The 24,028-nt window shown below is 40.4% G+C and overlaps 2 protein-coding genes across 2 annotated transcripts in view; one reads left to right on the top strand and one right to left on the bottom strand.

The window, feature by feature from the left end:
- The first annotated feature begins 8,812 nt into the window (after positions 1-8,812).
- On the top strand, positions 8,813-10,327 carry LOC139460324 (uncharacterized). The gene has a single exon (XM_071241816.1). It carries the CDS (start codon positions 8,813-8,815, stop codon positions 10,325-10,327), a length of 1,515 nt encoding a protein of 504 aa, XP_071097917.1.
- A 1,027-nt stretch (positions 10,328-11,354) lies between these two features.
- The window catches only part of LOC139460323 (serine-rich adhesin for platelets-like), an 84,062-nt gene continuing 71,388 nt past the window's right edge, over positions 11,355-24,028 (bottom strand). Inside the window, exons 7-10 of the mRNA XM_071241815.1 lie at positions 23,875-23,889; positions 12,812-14,492; positions 11,622-12,250; positions 11,355-11,486 (exon numbers count right to left, since the gene is read on the bottom strand). Of these exons, the coding sequence (XP_071097916.1) occupies positions 11,355-11,486; positions 11,622-12,250; positions 12,812-14,492; positions 23,875-23,889 (2,457 nt within the window). The remainder of the gene's footprint in view (positions 11,487-11,621; positions 12,251-12,811; positions 14,493-23,874; positions 23,890-24,028) is intronic.

Raw genomic sequence — 24,028 nt, 5'->3', positions numbered from 1 at the left:
GTCTGGCTGGTTGATCTGTAGTTCTGCTTTGGTTGTCAAGAGGTTCCACCGTCATGGCCTTCAACTTGGTCGCGATCGTATTCAGTTCCAACTTTGTTGCTTGTTGTTGGTTGGTTTGTTGTTTAACGCCGCACTCAGCAATATTCCACCAGCTATATGACGGCGGTCTGTAAGTAATCGAGTCTTGACCAGACAGTCCAGTGATTGACATCAAGAGCATCGATCCACGGAATAGGGATCGATGACATGCATCAACAATTGCAGCGAGCATGACCACCCGATCCCGTTAGTCGCCAATCACGACAAGTATAATTGCCTTTTACGGCAATGGGTGCTGAAGACCTATTCTATCCCGGATCATCACGGGTATGTTGCTTGTAGATCTTCTACTGATGTGTTGAGGTGTAACTTAGAAGCCTCAAGGTCAGACCTGGTTGTTCTGACTGAATCAAATTCAGATGGTCATTGGTGGCGTTCAGTTCCAATTGGGTAGCGTGCAGGTTGTACACAGATGTCTTTAGATCTGACTGAGTGGTCCGTAAATCTGTCCCTGTAGCCTCTAGTTGCGACTGAATGGCTGTAAGATCACTCGTTGTTGTCCTTAGTTTAACTGTGTTGTCTTGAGGTCTCTTTTTGTTACCTCCAGCTCTAACTGCACCTGACTCGAGGTTGACTGGAAACTGGCCACTGTTTGTTCCAGTAATTTGATATGGCTTAGGACGCTGATAAAGTCTGCACTAACTGCACCTGAGTCGAGGTTGACTGGAAACTGGCCACTGTTTGTTCGAGTAATGTGATATGGCTTAGGACGCTGATAAAGTCTGTACTAACTGCACCTGATTCGAGGTTGACTGGAAACTGGCCACTGTTTGTTCCAGTAATGTGATATGGCTTAGGACGCTGATAAAGTCTGTACTAACTGCACCTGAGTCGAGGTTGACTGGAAACTGGCCACTGTTTGTTCCAGTAATTTGATATGGCTTAGGACGCTGATAAAGTCTGCACTAACTGCACCTGAGTCGAGGTTGACTGGAAACTGGCCACTGTTTGTTCCAGTAATGTGATATGGCTTAGGACGCTGATAAAGTCTGTACTACAGTCAGGTTTTGTCATAGGCATGGGGGCGGTCAGGTAGCCTAGTGGTTAAAGACCCAGGTTCGATTCCCGACATGGGTACAATGTGTGAAGCCCATTTCTGGTGTCCCCCGCCATGATATTTCTGGAATATTGCTAAAAGCAGCGTAAAACCATACTCACTCACGCACTCAGCTGAGGAGGACAGGGAGGTGAGGATGAAAATCACCACCATGCCAGATATGTCTATGACATATCAACTATCTGTGCTGTATTAGATATTTGTTAAACGTCAGGCTTTGAGGACACATCGGGGTCACCATATGGTCGTGTTCAGGTGCTAATCGGCAAGGCCTATTCATTTTAATTGGGACAATTGGGTGATAAGACATGTTACATCTCTTTTTAAACTGCAACATTAATTTAATCTGCTGACCATTGTTTTCGCCTGTCCAGTTCTCAGTTTTAAACTCAATAATTTGTACTTGTTAGGGTGATCATGCTGAATTGATTCTGTGAGTCTTCATACTGAATTTGGATTTTGCATGGTAACAGTCTTAAGTTAATGAATACCTTGGGGTGGTCGGGTAGCCTAGTGGTTAAAGCGTTAGCTTGTCACGCCGAAGACCCGGGTTCGATTCCCCAAATGGATACAATGTGTGAAGCCCATTTCTTGTTTCCCCCGCCGTGATATTGCTGGAATAATGCTAAAAGCGGCGTCAAATCATACTCACTCACTAATGAATACCTTGGTGCACATGTGTTATACCAGACACCTATGCGCCATGTATGTTTGATGGTACTAATACAAAGCAGCCGCGCGCAGCAGAATCACTCTCCTGGATTCCAGAATAGAGACAGACATGTTTCAAGGCATTCGCGATTGAAACATCACATTAGATTCAGGGCCTTTACCTATTGTTGTATTGCCTGGTTTATTTTACCTGTTTCTGGGTAAACTTCTGCGTTTAAATTTTGTAATCACCCCACAACATAAATTAGGTGCCCTTCCGGATCTGAATTAAACTTGCTGAGAATTCTACATTCGTGAGGCTCAGGCTCTCTGACTTGGTTGATGCATGCCATCGATCCCAATTGCATGGATCGATGTTCATGATGTCAATCACTGGATTGTCTGGTCCAGACTCGATTTGTTACAGACCGCCGTCATATAGCTGGAATATTGCTGAGTGCGGCATTAAACAATAACCAATCAAACATACAAGTAGTAATTGTACATATGGATGTGATTATACTGCAGCCAATCAGACACTCTTTATTTCATGTGTAGCTACTTGTGCAATACGCCTTTTCCAAATGGTTTCTTTCACCAATTGATGTGTATTATATTATCATATAGATCGATGTCTCAATTTACAGTACAATACCATGGACATGATCCAGCAAGGCTATCATATTCTTATTTATTACCCATATGGGCTCAAATATGCAGTGTAATAACTTTTTGATATTTGCACAGTGTGCAATTAGTGATTCTCGAAGCTGATTGGTCAGTGGAACAAAGATCAATTTTCATTGGACAACGGAACTATTTTTTTCTCATCCCATTCATTCACAAATCCACGCCTTTCCCTTCAGATGTTTTACGTGCTACAATCTCACTGATTCGAGATTTTTAAGACAAGACACATAGTTTCATATTAACAACATGATTACAAATTATCAATTTTTCCTTTTATTTCACATGATTTTCATTTTACGGTAAAAACCAAAACTACGTCCCCGTTTGTAAACAAACATGGCTGGCCATTTGAGACCTGTCAAAGTAAATGACCTCGTTAAAGCGGACGGAGATCTGACTGACATGAAAAGTTATTCGTATAATTCAACCTCTGAACACATTTAATGTCTTTGTTGTCAAAACTGCATATGGCCAGATTGAAGTTCCAAGATTGCCAGAAACTGTTTCTAGGGCGCCAAGATCATCACCACCAAGTCCTGGTTTGCGTCTGTGTTAGAGGGCTTGCTGTGTGATGAATTTTTCGACCACCCGAATCCAAAAACCGGACTTTGTATAGACAGGTTTGCCTTTGTGAACGATGATGGCATCGATAACTGCCAATGAAAATGAAAACACGATGAAAAAGTCTAAACTTGACAAGTTGACATGAACTTAGTTCACAAATGTATAAAGGTAAGAAAAGCACGAAAAATATGACTTCTCACACTTTCAACGATGGCATGAGAATAAAAACAAATTCATTTTGAAACGACATTTAGACTTTCCGAAAGACATCATAAAGATACACTATTTCGTACAATTTTGTAACGTTGTGTGAAGAAATGAGGACGTGACACCTTTTTATACAATGTATACGTTTTTCGTAACCGCGACGTCTGCAAAGTACGGCGCTGAGCGGTATGCATTCTGACTGACGTCCACTGACCATAATTATGTATATATGACTATGAGGGTTAATGACACAGGAAAGGTGCAACATTATTATTTGCAAATTTATCATTTCGGCATGCACATCAGACAGTTCAGAATTCGAACTGTCTACTTTGAAGGAGATCAAGGGTAGCCTAGAGTGTTACCTTAGCGACATGATTACCAGCATCTGGTTGCAAAATCGACGCACTTTGCTGAACTCGGAGGTTTTGAAATCAAAACAAAAATAATTAAAAATACAAGGAAAGGAAAACTTACCCCAGCGAGCCGAAAACTTACCCCAGCGAGCTGATCCTGTGTCCGATATTGAACTAAATGAACTCCGTGAATGCGGACAGCTTAGCACCAAATCTCCAGATACCGTGTTTGTCTATCAACAGGTATTCGACCATTATGAATCACATCAAAATATCAACAAACTCCCGTCATCTGACTGTGTCCACTTCGCGTTTGACAAATCCTCCTGAAATCCCACATGCACATGTTTCCCATCAGTGACACTTGTCTCAAATCACACACGATGTTAATTAAACTTGTTGTCCGGATTAAACTGTAACCGGTTCTCTTGTCATTCCTGGTTTCGGCTGTCTCATATCTGGGTCAAGTCGGGTCATTCATTCCGACACTGCGACAGCAATCGTACTTTTCAAAGTTTAGCTTCTTTTCGTAACTTTTCTCTAACAAACAAGACTTCTGTACATTACATCTATGTTGTTGTTAAAGGTTTTGGCATTTTTGTCAAATGACACATAAAAAAATTGACAGGTTTTCCGTGTTTCCTCTTCTCAATGTGAAATGCGTGTATCTGCCGATGCACGACGGGGGCTGTCTGTCAGTGACGAGATCTTGTCAAAACAAGCTTTGATTAAAAAAACCTGATGAACCTTTTTGGAAACCTGTCTTCTTTATCAATGCTAGAAAGTGTATGCTGTGTAAATCGGACAGAAATATAACTGCAATAATGTGATCTTTACAATTTTTTTACAAAACTATATTTTTCACGCGTAACAACACGTTAATGGGCGATCTTTTTGTTCCAAAGGGCAATAACTCTCCTTTTGAAATGATATAAGCGACGGTCCAAACTGTCGCTTCCGGTCTGGTTCCCGGATCAATGCGCGCTGCGACAACTACTGACATGTAGAGACGGAGCCAAGCTAAAGAGTTGTCCTGTTGCACCTTCGTTCAAAAACGGTCGTTTACAACTGAATATTTTTAACTAGCACATATTTTGTAGTGATTATTAGTTTATAATATCAACATTTGTTGGGTCTTCAACTACAAGACGAATTGTCACTCTGGAATATAGCGGGAAACACGTCATGAAAAATGGTATATTGCCACGGTATTTTCTACGTCAGAAAACAGCGAGGCATTAGTCAGTCTGGGCTTACATATTGCATCGATGAAATAATGCAAACTCATTTTATTTATCAGCCTTTATGTTATTTCCCACAACAATTCAAGCATTCAAATCACAACAAATACTACCATGGACTTCAATTTAATAAAATTAGTGATACGCCAACATTTGCAGCACACAGACATCTTTGACAGGCCTTTACCAATGATCTATATAGTAAGTTTACATTCGTGCCTTTACAAATAATTTAAGAAGAAATAACGTTCAATATAATAAAACAACTGATTTTAAATGTTACTTTTTATATCAAAATTAAAGTTGCATCTGAATATATAAATTTATATTATTTTTTTAGAAATAGGCCAAATGAACATCTATCATGCATCTATTAAGCACTCAGTTACAATATACATACCGCTCATCATACTTTGAAATAAGAGATTTACCCATATTATTCTGCCCCTATAACATGTGTTCCACCATTAAGCGCTTTGAGTCATCACAGGTGTTAATTCATTCATCCATCATTTCTTACAGAATTCTGATACTCATGCTCTTAAAATAGTAGTAAATTACAGAGATTTGTCCCAACAAACAACAAATCATACAAGCTACCCCACAAAATGTGTATGATGCATAAATAGATCTAAATCATAGTTTTATCTTCTTGTTTTAGTAACATAATATTTATTTTAATGTTGACAAATTATTTCCCATACAAACCCACACACTACCCTACTGTATCCAAATATCCTGATTTTCATTCAACACTGCCTCAAGACACCTGTAGTATTAAGTATATTTTGTAGATATTATTATCATCTAGCAAATATGAATTTAGAAAGTTTATCATCAAATCTTCTGATGGTTAAATAAATGCAAATTGAACCCCACAGTCATTCCATGTAGATAAATAGATTTATTTGTGTTATTTGGTTTTGAATATAACAGATTATACTTACACATGTTACAGTCAGTGTCTATAATCAGGCCCAATATGTATTTTGACTAAAAATTTCAGCCAATATGCATATTGACTGATTCACTCAAGCAAGGTATATATTCTTTCTTAAATTTTCATTAATTTATTATTGCCTGAAAAATAGGACCGGATTTTAGACGGACTGGCTGAAATGAATTAGACTGTATAATTTAATCTCCTCAATTTAATTTGGATCTATTTTGATCTTATCAAGATCAAAGTAACTTATGTAAGAAATTAAAAATGTTTTCACAATGAATTGATTGATTCTCCAAACCTGAAAGTATACCAGAGTCCTTTTTTTATGTTACTTATCTTTATTGGCATACTATTCAGTTCAGAAACAGATGACTGCTAAAAAGTCATGCATGTGTAATCAAATACTAGTACACATGCACAAGTGTGCCAAGATATTACATAAAATAAGAGTCATTGTGCAATGCAGATATCTTTTGGTGTGAAGAGAAAAAAGAATAACATTAATCATTTGTTTATGTTGGAATTTGAAACATCAGATTAGAACAAGGAAACATAAAAAGAAAGGTCTAATGAAGTTAAGAATCAGTTTTAACTGTGTCACAATCATATGATTATTTTCAATGCAAACTGGATGTAGACACTGCATTGTTAATACAATCAACATTATAGAGATTGACAATTAGTATGAATATATTGTTTTATTTTATAAAAATTGTAGTTGGTACAAATACTCTTGAATATGTATTTTAACTGAAATATGTAGGGTCCTCTGTGTCTGAAATCTTTCTTTCTACTTTGTAAAATTCAAAAAAGGCCAAAATAATATATATCTTTCATTGATCATATTGAAATATGATCATGGTAGTATTTGGCAACAAACAGCCACCGTTCATACATAAAATCCTTTTCTACAACATGCACCAACTAACCCTTAAATATCAAAACAGATTTCAGTTATTTCCATTTCTTTTATTTTGAACATTGTATCATGATATCTAGTTGATGACGTAATTTTACAGTGCCTGTTACTCTTACAATTTCTTGAGAACATTTCCCATTGCTCTCTGTTATCTGACAAATACTTACATGTGTTGCTGTCAATATTCACAACATTGAGGCAACGGGCAACGTTGCATGAGACCTTCACATTTCGCGTACCGTATCGCCTCACAGCTGTACTTACTGAAATTCATGCATATGATGTAGCCTGCTCGGCGATGCTACAACATAGATATAGGAGGAACGTATACAAAATTAATTTTTAAAAGTGTGATATTCATACATCAAGGGCAACACTTTCAGTACCGATTGCAAAACGTCAACAAAGCGACCTGGGATGAACGATCAGCTGATCTCACCGCATCGCTTCGAACGCCTATCTAGGAGTTAACTATACAATATAATCAGTCGTGGTCATCCCTGATGTATCATTAAATCAAAGAACATTTGTTTCCGGACATGGCAATAGATAAATATTTTTTTAGGCGAAAAGATATACTGTCCACACACAAGCGTGACCGTTGCCGACAGAGGTGAAGGTTATACTAGTTAACTGTCTATAGGCATCACAGTAACGTGTAGTGCTCGTATCGCGCATACCACATGCGCCGTCAGTTTAAGGTTGGACCGTCCGGGTCAGCGCACCTAGCGGGTTAGTGAAGGGAAGATAAATTGAAAAAGATCGCCCATTGAGTAATGCGGTTGGAATGAGTGGACAGTGTTTTTGCACACGCGGATTGATACAAAACAGCTGATTCTTGATCGGCGACAGTTGATTGTTTTTTTCTTGAAACACGTCTTTAATATGAATATGGGTAATAAATAGAATAACCCACGAGGTACGAGTGATTACGGAAAATATGTCACTCGTGAAATTAATGTTTTAAGTTCCTCGCTAAAGCTCGGAACTTAAAACATTAATTTCACTCGTGACATATTTTCCGTAATCACTCGTACCTCGTGGGTTATTCTATAAATATTTCATGTTTCAGCATTTTGGTTTACTTATATTCTCTTCTACATTGCTTGTGGGGCTTTTTTCGGCTGCTGCACAACCTCATTCGGGTGTCACATGGTACTCCATACTCAGTGCATAGAGAGGGTTGTGGTCCTCAAAGTTCATTACTTAAGCAAGGCAGTGTCCGGTCAGCACGACCCAAACACCAGCATACCCCTATGGATCGTCCGGGTCATTGGACCCCAGGACCAGTACATCCCTTTCATTTTATTTCTAACAAAAGTCCAGTCCTCAAAACCCCAGGACACTCATTCCTCCTACCCGGGTCACCACGACCCCAGGGTTTCACACTACGAAGGTCAACATGACCCCAGGGTTTCACACTACCTGGGTCACCACGACCCCAGGGTTCACACTACCTGGGTCACCACGACCCCACACTACCCGTATCACCATGACGTTCTGTTTCACACTGCCCATGTCACCACGACCCCAGGGTTCACATAACCTGGGTCACCACGACCCTAGCATTTCACACTACCCGTGTCACTAAGACGTTACTGTTTCACACTACCCGTGTCACTAAGACGTGTCTGTTTCACACTACCCGTGTCACTAAGACGTTACTGTTTCACACTACCAGTGTCACTAAGACGTTACTGTATCACACTACCCGTGTCACTAAGACGTTACTGTTTCACACTACCCGTGTCACTAAGACGTTACTGTTTCACACTAACCGTGTCACTAAGACGTTACTGTTTCACACTAGCCATGTCACCACGACCCCAGGGTTTCACACTTCCCAGGTCACCACGACCCTGGAATTTCACACTACCCGTGTCACTGTGATGTTAGTTTCACACTAGTCGTGTCACCACGACCCCAGGGTTTCACACTGCCCAGGTCACCACGACATCAGGGTTTCACACTGCCCAGGTCACCACGACCCCAGGGTTTCACACAACCTGGGTCACCACGACCCTAGCATTTCACACTACCTGGGTCACCATGACGTTACTGTTTCACACTACCCGTGTCACCATGACGTTACTGTTTCACACTGCCCAGGTCACCACGACCCCAGGGTTTCACACTTCCCAGTTCACCACGTCCCTAGCATTTCACACTACCCATGTCACCATGACGTTAGTGTTTTACACTACCCATGTCACCACGACGTTACTGTTTCACACTGCCCAGGTCACCACGAACCCAGGGTTTCACACTACCCCTGTCACCGTGACGTTACTGTCTCACACTGCCCAGGTTACCACGACCCCAGAGTTTTACACTGCCCAGGTCACGACGACCCCAGGGTTTCACACTGCCCAGGTTACCACGACCCCAGAGTTTTACACTGCCCAGGTCACGACGATCCCAGGGTTTCACACTGCCCAGGTCACCACGACTTCAGGGTTTTACAATGCCCAGGTCACCACGACCCCAGGGTTTCACACTGCCCAGGTCACCACGGCCCCAGGGTTTCACAATGCCCAGGTCACCACGACCCCAGGGTTTCACAATACCCATGTCACCACGACCCTAGCATTTCACACTACCCGTGTCACCAAGACCCCAGGGTTTCACAATGCCCAGGTCACCACGACCCCAGAGTTTCACACTACCCGTGTCACCACGACCCCAGGGTTTCACACTACCCGTGTCACCAAGACCCCAGGGTTTCACACTGCCCAGGTCACCACGACCCTAGGGTTTCACACTGCCCAGGTCACAACGACCCTAGCATTTCACACTACCCGTGTCACGGTGACATTACTGTATCATACTACCCGTGTCACCACGACGTTACTGTTTCACACTGCCCAGGTCACCACGACCCCAGAGTTTCACACTGCCCGTGTCACTGTGACGTTACTGTTTCACACTGCCCAGGTCACCACGACTTCTGGGTTTTACACTGCCCAGGTCACCACGACTACTGGGTTTTACACTGCCCAGGTCACCACGACTTCTGGGTTTTACACTGCCCAGGTTACCACGACTTCAGGGTTTCACACTGCCCAGGTCACCACGACTTCTGGGTTTTACACTGCCCAGGTCACCACGACTTCAGGGTTTTACACTGCCCAGGTCACGACGACCCCAGGGTTTCACACTGCCCAGGTCACCACGACCCTATCATTTCACACTACCCGTGTCACCGTGACGTTACTGTTTCACACTGCCCAGGACCCAACGACCCCAGGGTTTCACACTGCCCAGGTCACCACGACTTCAGGGTTTTACAATACCCAGGTCACGACGACCCCAGGGTTTCACACTGCCCAGGTCAACACGATCCCAGGGTTTCACACTGCCCAGGTCAACACGACCCCAGGGTTTCACAATACCCAGGTCACCACGACCCCAGGGTTTCACAATACCCAGGTCACCACGACTTCAGGGTTTCACAATACCCATGTCACAACGACTTCAGGGTTTCACAGCAGGCAACCGAGGCAGCCTCCCTATGATGCCAAACATTTGTATGCAAATAAAATGTTCTTTTTATGTAATACAGTTTATGTTGTTTGTTACACAAAGTGCATGCCTTGAAGTGGTGACCAAAAATATTTTCTGTCTCTGAAAATAATCCAAGCTTTCCCTCCCCAGAACATTCAATTGTTGGTTCCTTGTGACAAACGCCGGGTTCTTGTGATGGTTTTTGTTTTGGAATAACTTTTTTTGATTCATTAAGAAGAACAATAAGAAAGATGATTAAAAAATTTATTTCACTAATATGAGGATTTTATCTACAGACAAAAATCAAGAAAGAGAAAAGCATCACACTATAAATTGTGATATTTGTATTAATAATTGTACTAAAACTATATATATCATTGGGAGATAGAAATGTACAGACACTCATGTCATATCTCGATAAATGACAAAGTAGAAAACAATTTTGAATATGTAAATGACACAACTTTTCAAGTTGATCAATATTTATCATATACACACAATCACAATCACGTCATCAAATATACCAGTTTCTATCCTTCTAAAGTAAAGTAACCATATATTTAATAATAATTTTTTATAAAAATATTTTATGAGGTTGATATTCCGTCAAACTAATCCAAGGACACTTGACACTTGAAACTTCACACAAAAAGAGCAGTGTTTTGTGCTATAATTATGATACATTTAAACATCATCCTCCCTCTAGACATTGGCATTTGTTATCCAACCTCACACCTGGACGTTATCAGACTTTAAAATAATACAACATAGCCCAGTAAACACAAAAAAATACTCAGTATTATATACTGAGGTGGCATCATCAGTAGTCATTGTACATATGGATGTGATTATACTGCAACCAATCAGACACTGTTTATTTCATGTGTAGCTACTCGTGCAATAAACCCGTGAAGATCCGGGGTAGAATAGGTCTTCAGCAACACATGCTTGCCGTAAAAGGCGACTATGCTTGTCATAAGTGGCGACTAACGGGATCGGGTGGTCAGACTCGCTGACTTGGTTTGATGCATGTCATCGATCCCAATTGCGCAAAGACGTCACATTCATTTTGTCACAGGGTGTTTCTTTATTGTAACACATTCACTCCACATGAGATCTTCTATTGTCGTTTTTTCTTAGTTGGGGGATGCTGCTGTTGACGTTTCCGTTTGCGGCCTCCTGCTTCCTCTGTAACTCCCCCACTAGCACTGATACTCCCCAGTGAAGTGTCCGACTCGCCAAGGTGAACCTGCTAAAAAAATTACTTGTTTAAGTCAAACATTCAGTGATGGGTATTGTTGTAAAGAATTCACCTATTCTGTGATCAACAAAATGTTACTGATGATATACTTATTTATTTATTTACATATTTTCAGTTGATACTCACTTGGTTCAGGGTATTCAATGTAGCTTCAAGTTCCTGTAAATTCTCTTGCAACCCAGATTTGGTAATGTATTCGTTTTCCTCAGCTGATTTCCTTTCATCTGCCTGTGATTCAATCTCAGACACATGTGTGCTTGTCCCAGGTGTTATCACACGCATCTCGGTGTCTGTCCCAGGTGTTATAACACGCATCTCATTGTCTGTCTCAGTGTCTGTCGATTTGATATTTCGTCTATTTGCACCAAGACCCGCGACTGATTGTGATTCGTGTCGCTCCGTTCTCTCTTCTCTTGACGCATCTTTATTTTGATCTTGACATCTGTCAGTTGCTGTATTCGGTTGATCCAACTGGTTGTTCTCAGTTGGTACGACCGCTTCATGTGAGGGTTGAGATGTTTGAGCTACTTCATCTTCACAACCCTCATCTGCAGCATCCTGTTGTGGCACATCATAAGGGGAGTTCTCAGGATTTGATGCGTCACTGGATGACGTATTGCTATTATCACCTGTCATCACAGAGAAGGGATCAATTCCAATGTTTGCTGGTAACGCACAATCATCTGTATCTGTCAGGAGCGGGACATCATTCATTTCAGTGTCAGCGTCAGTGACTGGTGTATTTATATCATCGCCTTGAATGCAATTGATGAGAAAAGATAATAAGTCTGCATCCAAAGTATCATCGGGTGTATCTGGTGTGAGGCTGATGTGTCCTGGCATATCACCTGGCATTTCAACACCATCATTCACATCACAAGTGTTTCTTGCAGATGGCAACACTAATTCGACATTTCTCCGTCCTTCCTGACTTGGTACTTCCGAGTCATTGTTGACGTTAGTTTCATCAAAGGAATCAACGTCTGACATCATAACATGTTCATAACATGATCTGTCAGTTGCTGTATTCGGTTGATCCAAGTGGTTGTTCTCAGTGGGTACACCCGCTTCATGTGAGGGTTGAGATGTATCAGTTTCTTCATCTTCACAACCCTCATCTGCAGCATCCTCATCATCTGGGGAGTTATCAGGATTTGATGAGTCACTGGATGACGTATTCCTATCATCACCTGTCATCACAGAGTAGGGATCATTTCCAATGTTTGCTAGCAAAGCTTCATCAGCTGTATCTGTCGGCAGCAGGACATCATTCATTCCAGTGTCAGTTTCAGTGACTACTGTATTTACATCATCGCCTTGCATGAAATTGTAGAGACCAGATGATAAGTCTGCGTAAAAAGTTTCATCGGATGTATCTGATGTGAGACTGATGTGTCCTAGTATATCAAATGGCATTTCAACACCATCATTCACATCACAAGAGTTTCTGGGAGATGGCGGCAACAAGTCGACATTCCTCTGTCCTTCCTGACTTGGTACTTCCGAGTTATTGTTGACGTTAGTTTCATCAAAGGAATTACTGTCTGATATCTTAGCATGCTCAGCTACCGAGGCATGTGACGAATCAGTTCCTGACGTACCTGGCGTGGATTTCATTTCATTTTCTCGAATATTTTCTAACGTCATTCGTACAAAGTCACTATTCCACGTAGTCTCTGCTTCCATGATGTTCTGATCCTGATGTGACATGTCTGTTGTGTCTGGTGTGCTGGTAGACAGTGTACAGTGACTGTTAGACAGTCTCCCTGGGGTACTGTCTGTCTCTACCCCCTCTACCATTGTTCCACCCGTTAACATGTCATGACAAGGTATTCCAGTAGCTATGCACATCTCTGAAGCAGTTACATTACTGATCTGCTTTGTTTTGGGGTTCTTGTTTTTCTTTCTTTGGCTTCTCTTGCTTTGATAAGGTGTATCAATTTTAGAAATGATGGAGTTGGTTACAGACTGGGAGTCTGCTAGTTGGCTAAACTCGGAATGTGTTGTTGTGAGTGGTGGTGACCTTGCTGTGTCCTGACTTGTATTATCTGACATTTTGTCCTGTAACCACTGTGTCAAGTGACGAATTTCTTCAGTGTTTGAGGAGGTGAAGTCTGGTTCACTAATTAGAGCAAATACAGCATTCCTGTAGTTCTCTGTCTTGAAGTGCTGCCGTAGTCTGTCCTGAGTTTCTTGGTGGTCAAGATTAACAGCGAAAGGTGCCAAATCTCTCGGGAGACAGTTCCTTTCTGTCAGAACTCTTCCAAGTTCCTCAGCCCTCTCTATCAGATCTGGGAGGCTGTCCTTGTTCTTCCCTGACGGATTTTTCCAACGAAACTTGTTTGAAAATCCGGCATTGTAAGCTGCTTTGGCAACTTTGTCGGACCAGATAGTTCCACCAATTTCGAGGTCTTCCCTGAGAGATTCTGAAAACCGCCGAACCAGCATTTCGAAGCATGTTCTATGGTTAAACTCTGGCCCAGGGTTGCTCTCAACATCGTGAGACAACCACAGGGCCAACATCGACGCCATCTTAAATGCATACTTGAGTCTACCACTGCTGAGGGAGATGTTGTAGGAATCAGACTTCAATGAATCCAGCACTTCTCTCAGTTTGTACAACAGAAGAGCACAGAACATGAGTTTCCACATGCTGGCTGTCATCTTACGGAAGTTCTTGATCAGTGACTCCAGTTTCAGTTTTGCGTCCTCACTCAGTGGCTGCAACTTGTCCTTAACTAAGTCGGTGACTTGTTGCACGACAATCTTCACTTCTCTACAAGTTTCTTTTGCTGACATGTTGTTGTCAGAGAGTCTCTCCTTCTGTTTCAGCATCTCCTCACTCATCGTCTGAATGAATCTTGCCGTGTGCGTTACTTTAGGGTCTGACTGTGAGGTTGTGTCCTGTTGGAGTTCCTGTGTCTCGGTCTTGATTTGCTCTGCTGCACTCTGGACTTCTCTTTCCTCCCGTTTCCTCAGCTTACGAAACCGTTCAAACTGAATAGAAATACAAGAATGTTATACAGAATATATATTCACATTGCTCAAATTTTCTTTCACATTTGTTTCTGTTATATTCCTCTTTCCTAACAACTATCACTATACTTAGTTTATCATATCTATTCTGAAATCTTCTGTCATTTGTACTTGGTACAATAAACTTATGAGTTGAAATATTGATAATCGTATGACATATTTACATTTATTTGGGGCTTGGTACCCTTATATCTGAGGTTTCACAGGCTTTTAGAATATAGCTTTGGATAAAGTTTACTTAAGGTTTTGGATTATCGGTGTTTTAAAATCACAATAATCTATCTGGAGGAAACTGGCGATTTTAACTTGTTCACATAATTTTGTTATATGCAGTCCCTTTGTCTGTCATGTCTCTTCTATTAGAATGGAAGCAACTGCCACACATTGTAAATGGTATACATCTCATTCCGGGCGGCCGTAACACTATTATTCTTAGATTTCCAGAAAAAGCAATATCTTTAGGCACGAGAAGGAGTTTTTAGGCACTGACACTGACAAAAGTCATTCTCGCAAACCTTCAAACGCCAAGTGAGTCATTTTTATCCAACTTGCATACAGATATTTGTGACGCCAGGTTATTTCAACGATCTAAATGGGCATCCATTAAATTAACTATGTTTGAACAATCGTCTTATATTATCTGGGTTAAAACATACACACTTTTTTGCACCAAATATTGTATATTGATACACCGATCTCAACGTGGCAGCGATCACTCGACGCGCATTTGCTATAGTGGAGTGAGTGAGTGAGTATGGTTTTACGCCGCTTTTAGCAATATTCCAGCAATATCACGGCGGGGGACACCAGAAATGGGCTTCACACATTGTACCCATGTCGGGAATCGAACCCGGGTCTTCGGCGTGACGAGCTAACGCTTTAACCGCCCCTTTGCTATAGTGGAAAGTTGACACTTTGTAGTACATGGAGATTTTCCGTTTGATTCTCTATGCGCCCGTCGTAGGACAATTGAGATGTACGTGATTTGAAACCTTTTGCTTCGACGTGGTCTGCCATTAGAATGAAATTGGCTGAACGTAGTCATAATTCTTCCGCCGTCTCCCGGTCCTAAATCCCACCCAATATTATACACCTATCCCAGTCCTAACTCCCACCTTAACACATACATCTTCCCCAGTTGTAACGCCTACATATATCTCATCCAGTCCTATCTCCAACCCTAACATATATATCTCCCCTAGTCCTAACCCTCACACTAACGAATACCTCTCCGCCAGTCCAAACTCTTATCCTAATATGTTATCGCATTGTCATCCGTTACATACATGTATGCATTATTGGAAAGCTAAAAAGGAACATTTTTTAAATCTCGTTGTCATTCGTTACATATACATGTTTTCATTGTTGGAAAGCTTACAATGGAACCTTTTTTTTAAATCAGTAAAGGTGCACAGCCTGTAATACCTGGTTAACAGATAACCAGATTTAAATTATTTGGACCATTTTGTAATGGCAGTGCAACCCGTGTGTTTCGCATTCTAATTCGTATGACGAGGGCACAATTTGCATATTGTCGTGGTGCTTAAATTACTGGCTTTACGGCGGGGTTACATATAACAATCGTATCAGGTGAAAACGTGACGGCAACAAACATGGAAAGGGTTCTTTATGTAGGACAGCATATTGTGGATTAAATGTAGAACTTTTGCCATGGAATTAAAAACCAATAGGTTTCGCGCCATATGTGTAGTATGTGGTTGAAAACCCTTTTAACTGTGTGCTGCTTCCAAAAGTTGTAACTACCTCATCCATAATCAGAATCCATGCCTTTTTCTCTCCGATTGTTATCAGGTCAAGATGTTTTTATTTCCAAACTGATTTTGATGAGTAGCAATAGTTCTTTGCCAGTTATGACTACATCTGGAAGTTATGTGTTGTATCATTAAACGAGAATATTATGGAATTCTACGACATGCCAATCTGACATCATGATGAGATTATTCTTATACCGTGTGAGAAGTGATCTTATCTGTTAGTAATGACTGCGTCTGAACGGACGTTCCACATGATACTTAATATATCCCCTGTATCTCCCCGTCTGTGTAAGTGACAGGTGTACCACATGATACTGAATATATCCCCTGTTTCTCCACACGTTTGTGTGACATATGTTCCACATGATACTGAATATATCCCCTGTTTCTCCACACGTTTGTGTGACACATGTTCCACATGATACTGAATGTATCCCCTGTATCTCCCCGTCTGTGTAAGTGACACATGTACCACATGAAAGCGAATATATCCCCTGTTTCTCCACACGTTTGTGTGACATATGTTCCACATGATACTGAATATATCCCCTGTTTCTCCACACGTTTGTGTGACACTTGTACCACATGATACCGAATATATCCCCTGTATCTCCCCGTCTGTCTAAGTGACACATGTGCCACATGAAAGCGAATATATCCCCTGTATGTCACCGCCTTTGTAAATGACACATGTACCACATGATACTTAATATATCCCCTGTATGTCCCCGTCTGTGTAAGTGACACGTGTACCACATGATACTGAATGTATCCCCCTGTATCTCCCAACGTCTGTGTAAGTGACACATGTACCACATGATACTGAATATATCCCATGCATGTCCACGTCTGTGTAAGTGACACATGTACCACATGATACAGAATATATCCCCTGTATCTCCCCACGTCTGTGTAGGTGACACATGTATCACATGATACTGAATATATCCCCTGTATGTCCCCGTCTGTTGTGTAAATGAGAATGTACTTCATGATACTGAATGTATCCCCTGTATCTCCCCGTCTGTGTAAGTGACACATGTACCACATGATACTGAATGTATCCCCTGTATCTCCCCGTCTGTGTAAGTTACACTTGTACCACATGATACTGAATGTATCCCCTGTATCTCCCCGTCTGTGTAAGTTACACTTGTACCACATGATACTGAATGTATCCCCTGTATCTCCCCGTCTGTGTAAGTTACACTTGTACCACATGATACTGAATATATCCCCTGTATCTCCCCGTCTGTGTAAGTGACACGTGTACCACATGATACTGAATATATCCCCTGTATCTCCCCGTCTGTCTAAGTGACAGGTGTACCACATGATACTGAATATATCCCCTGTATCTCCACACGTTTGTGTGACACATGTTCTACATGATACTTAATATATCCCCTGTATCTCCCCGTCTGTCTAAGTGACAGGTGTACCACATGATACTGAATATATCCCCTGTATCTCCACACGTTTGTGTGACACATGTTCTACATGATACTTAATATATCCCCTGTATCTCCCCGTCTGTCTAAGTGACAGGTGTACCACATGATACTGAATATATCCCCTGTATCTCCACACGTTTGTGTGACACATGTTCTACATGATACTTAATATATCCCCTGTATCTCCCAACGTCTGTGTTAGTGACACATGTACCTCATGATGTTGAATATATCCCCACCCCCTGTAGCATCAAAACAAACTCAAGTTTCTATGGCATCTATACGATAATTTCTATACTCAAATATGACTGTGAAACAATGCAACTTTTGATATGACCTGAGTTGTACGAAACAATGGCGGCCATGTATAAAATTGGAACACAATTTTGTGAGCACGTTTATGAGACACAATAGTTGTCACATACAGCACACAAGTCAAGCCAGACCATACGTTTTGACAGTATGTTGAAAAAATATACTTGATTATACCAAACTTATAATGCATAATCCAGGAGCATGAATCAAATAGATCATCTAATAAAACACTATACGATAGAACGTTGCAGACTATACTGCTACCTGACATTTTATTAATCCAACAGAATAAATCAATGAGTGATGAGGATATGTTTTCCAGAAACCTATTCACCAAAGTAAAGTACAGTGTTCTAAAGATGGAAATGGAGGCAAAAGCGGGGATAGGGCGACAAGGCCAACGGGAGGAAGTTCCTGATTAGCAACGTTATCAAACAAAACGTAAAATAGATATATTTGTGACTTTGCTGTTGTTTTGGTGTCCTCATCACGCTGGTATACGACCACATGATAGACCTGCCTTACAATGATGTATTACATTCTTACATGTTTGAGTGTAAGCAAAAAAGTGTTTTGGCCTGTAATAAAGCCAGTGCCAGACCACTGCAGCAAACAAGATAATTCATGACGGCATTAATGAAGGCATAAACAACATCCACCCTGAGTGGGATAGTATTGGACCAGTACCAAACAACTGTACTGACCCGGTAGTTGGCAAAGTATGCTGAATGATATCAGCATTGAATAACATATCAGTACTGACCAAAGACTAACGTACGTTAAGCAGTGCACCTTTTGTAGTTATGTGATTCCGAATCAGTCAGGATTTCCAAGTGACCATCCGATCCTTATTTTAATCGTTACACGAATGGGAGAATTGCCAGTGTATATAAAAGCGACAAAACCATTTCCATCTGCGTAAGAAATCTCTGCCAAAAGAAGAGTCTATTGTACTATTCCGACAAAACCATGAGCACATCTTTATGAATGACTATCAAATAGTGATGACATATATATAAGTGTGTTAAGGCTAGTGTAAGGTCAAATAATATTTTCTCTGAAGAATTTCATTGTCCTCTTGGCTTAAGGCAGGGATGCGTCTTAAGTCCATTATTATTTTCTATGCTTATAAATGAGTTGGCAATGGATATAGAGTTATCTTGTTCAACAGGCATACAGCTTCATCCTGAACTTATTCAACTATTTTTGTTATTATTTGCAGATGATGTTGTTTTGCTTTCCGACACTGTTTATGGTCTCCAGAAACGTATTGATACGTTAAAATATTTTTGTGATACCTACCATTTGTGTGTTAATCTGGAAAAAACTAAAGTCATTGTTTTTAAAAAAGGTGGTGTTTTATCAAAGTATGAGAAATGGAACTTTGATGGTTCCAGTCTTGAGTGTGTAACCTCGTACAAATATTTAGGTTTATCTTTTACAAGAACTTTATCATGGGGTAAACATGTTAAGGTTGCAGCACTACAAGCTAAGAAAGTACTATGTGGCATACTGAAATCTCTGTCCAACTTTAAGCCCATGCCCTTTGATTTATTTTTTAAAATATTTGATACCAAAATTAGCCCAATTTTGCTATATGGAGCAGAAATATGGGGTCTGAGTCCTGAAATTTGTAATGATATTGAAAGTATCCACATGATGGCTTGTAAGCGCTTTTTAGGTGTTAAGGTCTCCACCTCAAATCACGTTATAAGAGGTGAATGTGGCCGATATCCTCTATACATTTATGCTTATAAAAGAGTTGTTAAATATTGGTGCAAAATTTTGAAAATGCCAGAATCTAGATACGTAAAGAAATGCTATAATATGCAACTGCAAGCTGTAAGTAATGGTAAAGTAAACTGGGTTTCCAAAATTAGACACATAATTGTGTCAGCAGGATTTGGTTTTATATGGGATCAACAGTGTGTTGCAAATATACCTTTGTTCATAAAGGATTTTTTTGTGAGGCTAAAATTATCGTACCAACAAGACTGGCATTCAGCTATACATGAAAGTTCGAAATCATATTATTATTCTTTGTATAAGCAAACATTTGGTGTTGAAATGTATATTACAAGGCTATCATGTGATAAATTTAGAAGTATTATGGCACGTTTCAGATGTAGTTCTCATCATCTAAGAATTGAATCAGGTAGACATAACAAGGAACCTAGAGAAGAAAGAGTTTGTACTGTCTGTAAACATGGTTATATCGAAGATGAGTATCACTTTATTTTAATTTGTGATTGTTATCAAGCTTTGAGGTCAGAATATATATCCTTGCATTATTATGAGTTCCCGACAAGACATAAGTACAATATTTTAATGTCATCTACCAACCCATTTACTGTTAAGAAACTAGCCATGTATATTCTGAAAGCTATGAATCTAAGGCAAAGTCTGTTGGGATCTCCAACTCCCATTACCACACTGTAACCATTGTATCATGGGCCTATGGCCTACAATACATCTGAATAAAGTGAATATAGTGATGACACCAGGTTTTTTCGAAAAGGTAAGCGTATCGTGCCCCACTGCTGGCACCCGTCACGAACACGTGCAAAGGCGGGTGGTCAATTGTTCGCGTACAAAAACAGGGAATAGCGTTGTTTGGTAACTGGCCCGCCAAATTTGGAAATGTCCACATGTCTACTTCAAAACGTTTTGAAAGCTTCACTGAGGCCTTGTATGCTGTAACTGTGATCAAATTAATAACCTCTGAGCAAGAGTCGCATGACGCACTTTGAAATCTTGGAGAAAAGAGCATGCTCAAATGTAAAGGAGACATGTCTAATGCTGCAATTATGGCTGAACTGCGCATTGCCTTCTGACTGTTCCTATGACAGAAGAGTAAAGGTGAAAATGATGACAGTCATTACTACTGTTCATATTATTATAAGAGGGTGGTTTTACTATCCGAGGCGGGCCAGGTTATTACTGTGAGTGGTGCTGACGGCAGGCATAATCTCCCCATAGTAGTCAGTTTTAACATAAGACAAGTGTTCAATGTTTTGTTCGCTAACTGCTATACATACATCTTACATTCATATAATTATACAATTTTGGTATGGGACAATAGACATAGGTCTCCCCTATTGCTTAATCCAAACATAACGCTTACGCCTCCCCAAGGTCTAACAGTCTAACATTACAACCCTTATATCAACGTCGCTCCAGTCCTAACTCCCACCCCAACAGACGTATCTCCTCCTCCCTATATCCCACCCAAGAACATACGTCTCCAAGGTCCTAACTCCCATCCCTGAACTTTCATCTCGCCCACGTCTGTGCACATGTAATGCATGTGATGAATGTATCCCCTCATCTCTCCGATACGCAAGTATTTATCTTCCATTTCATGCTCCATGAAACTGAAAACAATTCCGGTATTTTTACAAGGTCTGTGTAAATAGGTATGTTTTATCTGATACTGAATAACATATGAAAGAATGAGGTCAGCAGACAATAGCGTTAGCTGTGATCCAATATATCTAGTTTTTGAAGGCATTTAGAAGTGATACACATAAGGAAGAGAATTTACGGATGTCAGCTTCTTTATTATTAGGAACACAACGTTTCCGAGTATATGCTTAATCCTGATTTTCCTGATGAAGGAATAAGCTTATACTCCGAAACGTTATGTTCCTCAAAATAAAGAAGTTGACATCCATAAATTCTCTTCCAAAATTTCTTGCTCTTAAGCGTCTTACGTTTAATGTTTTTGTGTATCTGGAATGACGTACTGAGATGTAAGTAAACACATATTATTCAATTTGCATTTCTTTCTCTCGAAAGCCTCAGCTTGTGAACATATTTCAGGTGTCAGATGCCTGAGAAATCCTATTCTTGTCAGTCATGGTAATATACTATTGCTTATTTTAGAAAAATACGAGTCGTGGTTGTTGTTTATCATACAGTAACACTGCAGGGAGAATAGACCATGAAGGGCGCAGCTCCGAGAGGTTTAATCTCCCTCCCTGAAATGTTTTATTGTACGATAAACAACGACCAGAAGTCGTTTATATCTTATGAGATATCAATATTATGTACAGCCTCTTTAAGGATGGATGATCATAAAATGTACAAGTTTTATAAATATTTACCCATATTTTAAGAATGATGACATATTCTCATAATCCTCACGTCGATATTATCTGTACCTTTTCTTCCAATACCGCCATTGTCTTAGTATCTCTCCCAGTTTTGGATGCGATCATTCGGACAATGTATTTATCTGCGGTGCCCAGCTACATCTATGGGTAACAACTCACTAGACACTTCCCTCTCAAAATAAAGTCGTCCATCATACGATGTCATCAAGCTGCGAGTGTATGTTCGAATCTCTAAAAATAACGAGGCGATAGGACACTGTTTTATATGGAAATAAACCAAGCTTCGTTCTTCATTACTCTTTGCGAATTATCCTGTAGCTATCTTATATATGTACATATATCATACGCACTTCGTGTCATGTAGCAATGACATCACTTGTGTATTACGTCACGACACGTGCTCAGCCTATCGAGCCATGTGTTGTGTTTGTATCAAGTCACTGAATAAAGCGTGTCGCTCAAAAAGTCAATGTCGTTATAAGTCCTGTCCCAAACAGCCCACTCAGTTTCTATCACTACTTGCCTACATATGACACGGAACATGCTGAAGTAATGGTAATGCATAATCTACATTAATCATTGCACTGGAAGCACCCAAAGGTCGGGGCTACATCTGTGTTATGCTAGGTGATGGGTTGGATTGATGGCACAACGTGCAGATAACATTGTTCCAGTAGTCTTGATATAAGACATGAGAGGCATCACTTTACTTAGAATGAACTCGACGAGTATGTGTTACACTTGAAAGGTCCTACCGAACACCGGATTAGCATATGTAAGACAACACATTTATCCCACTAACAGTGCATGATGGGAGAACGGAGAACCTATGAACAGAAGCTAATAAGGCGTCTAAGGAAATCCGGGTATATTTGATTAAGTACTGGCGGAAATAAGCAAATGTGCTAAAGTGGCGTAAATGTTATGCACATTTTTATGTTAAAAAATGCACATGCGAACTGTAAATCACGACCTTAAAGATGTCTTCATGAATATGTAATGAAACATACATTATTCCCTTTTAGAATAAATGTTTTTTTATGTATGTTGTTATTTATTTTATGTGCAGAAAATTGTCTTTTTACGTAAGTATATGTTTACGGTGACAAATATCCAGTTAGTGAGATAGAGTGTGCCACCACAGTAACAGGATAATCTGCTTTTCCTAAATGTAAGGCGTTTGTTTGTTCTCATTGAGATGAAAGTCACTTTAGTGTAGCATCCTCGTCATAAGTTCGATATTAAATGACTTTGAAGAGTAGCAAGGTGTGTTTAGTGGCAGTTATTTCTGTATCTGGAAACTATTTGCTGCAACATTACGGTGAAACAGTCGGGAATTGTAAGGGAGATTAATATTCTGAAATGTAAGAATGGATCGAACGTGTCCGTGAGGTCGGAACTGCGTCTGAAGAGGCGTTGTTTTCAACTACGTGTATGTGCACCAGCCACATCTGTGATCGATAAGCATTTGGTATTAATAAAAATACGTAATCAAACAGGTTCAAGCCATTAGGAACATGTTATTGTGTGTTGTTGTTGCTTTGTCTACCATACTCTTGGAGATGAGTACACCGACGTCTCTCCATGAAGTAAACCATACATCAAAAACTATGTGCTCATTGTAGTTTTCATCATCACTGGTCTAAATTGTAAACCACACATTGTAAATAGAATATATACTTACATCAGCAAGGATAACCTGAAACAGAGAAAACAAATGAAAAATATGATTCGTACAAATGATATATGTTATGTTAGGCAAGGGTTACTCAAAACGATACCCGAATAGGCGTGCAGTTTTGTTAGTGTTGACATGATAATGTCCCATGATAAGTGGT

This window comes from Haliotis cracherodii, unplaced genomic scaffold (genome assembly GCF_022045235.1).
Source record: "Haliotis cracherodii isolate W230 unplaced genomic scaffold, xgHalCrac1.p SCAF_14, whole genome shotgun sequence".
NCBI lineage: Eukaryota > Metazoa > Mollusca > Gastropoda > Lepetellida > Haliotidae > Haliotis > Haliotis cracherodii.
The sequence above is the reverse complement of the archived record's forward strand: the minus strand, read 5'-3'. Positions and strand labels throughout refer to the sequence as shown.

What these genes read in the sequence shown, in the direction of transcription:
- LOC139460324 (XM_071241816.1), top strand. Translation starts at nt 8,813, where the DNA reads ATGACGTTACTGTTTCACACTGCCCAGGTCACCACGACCCCAGGGTTT.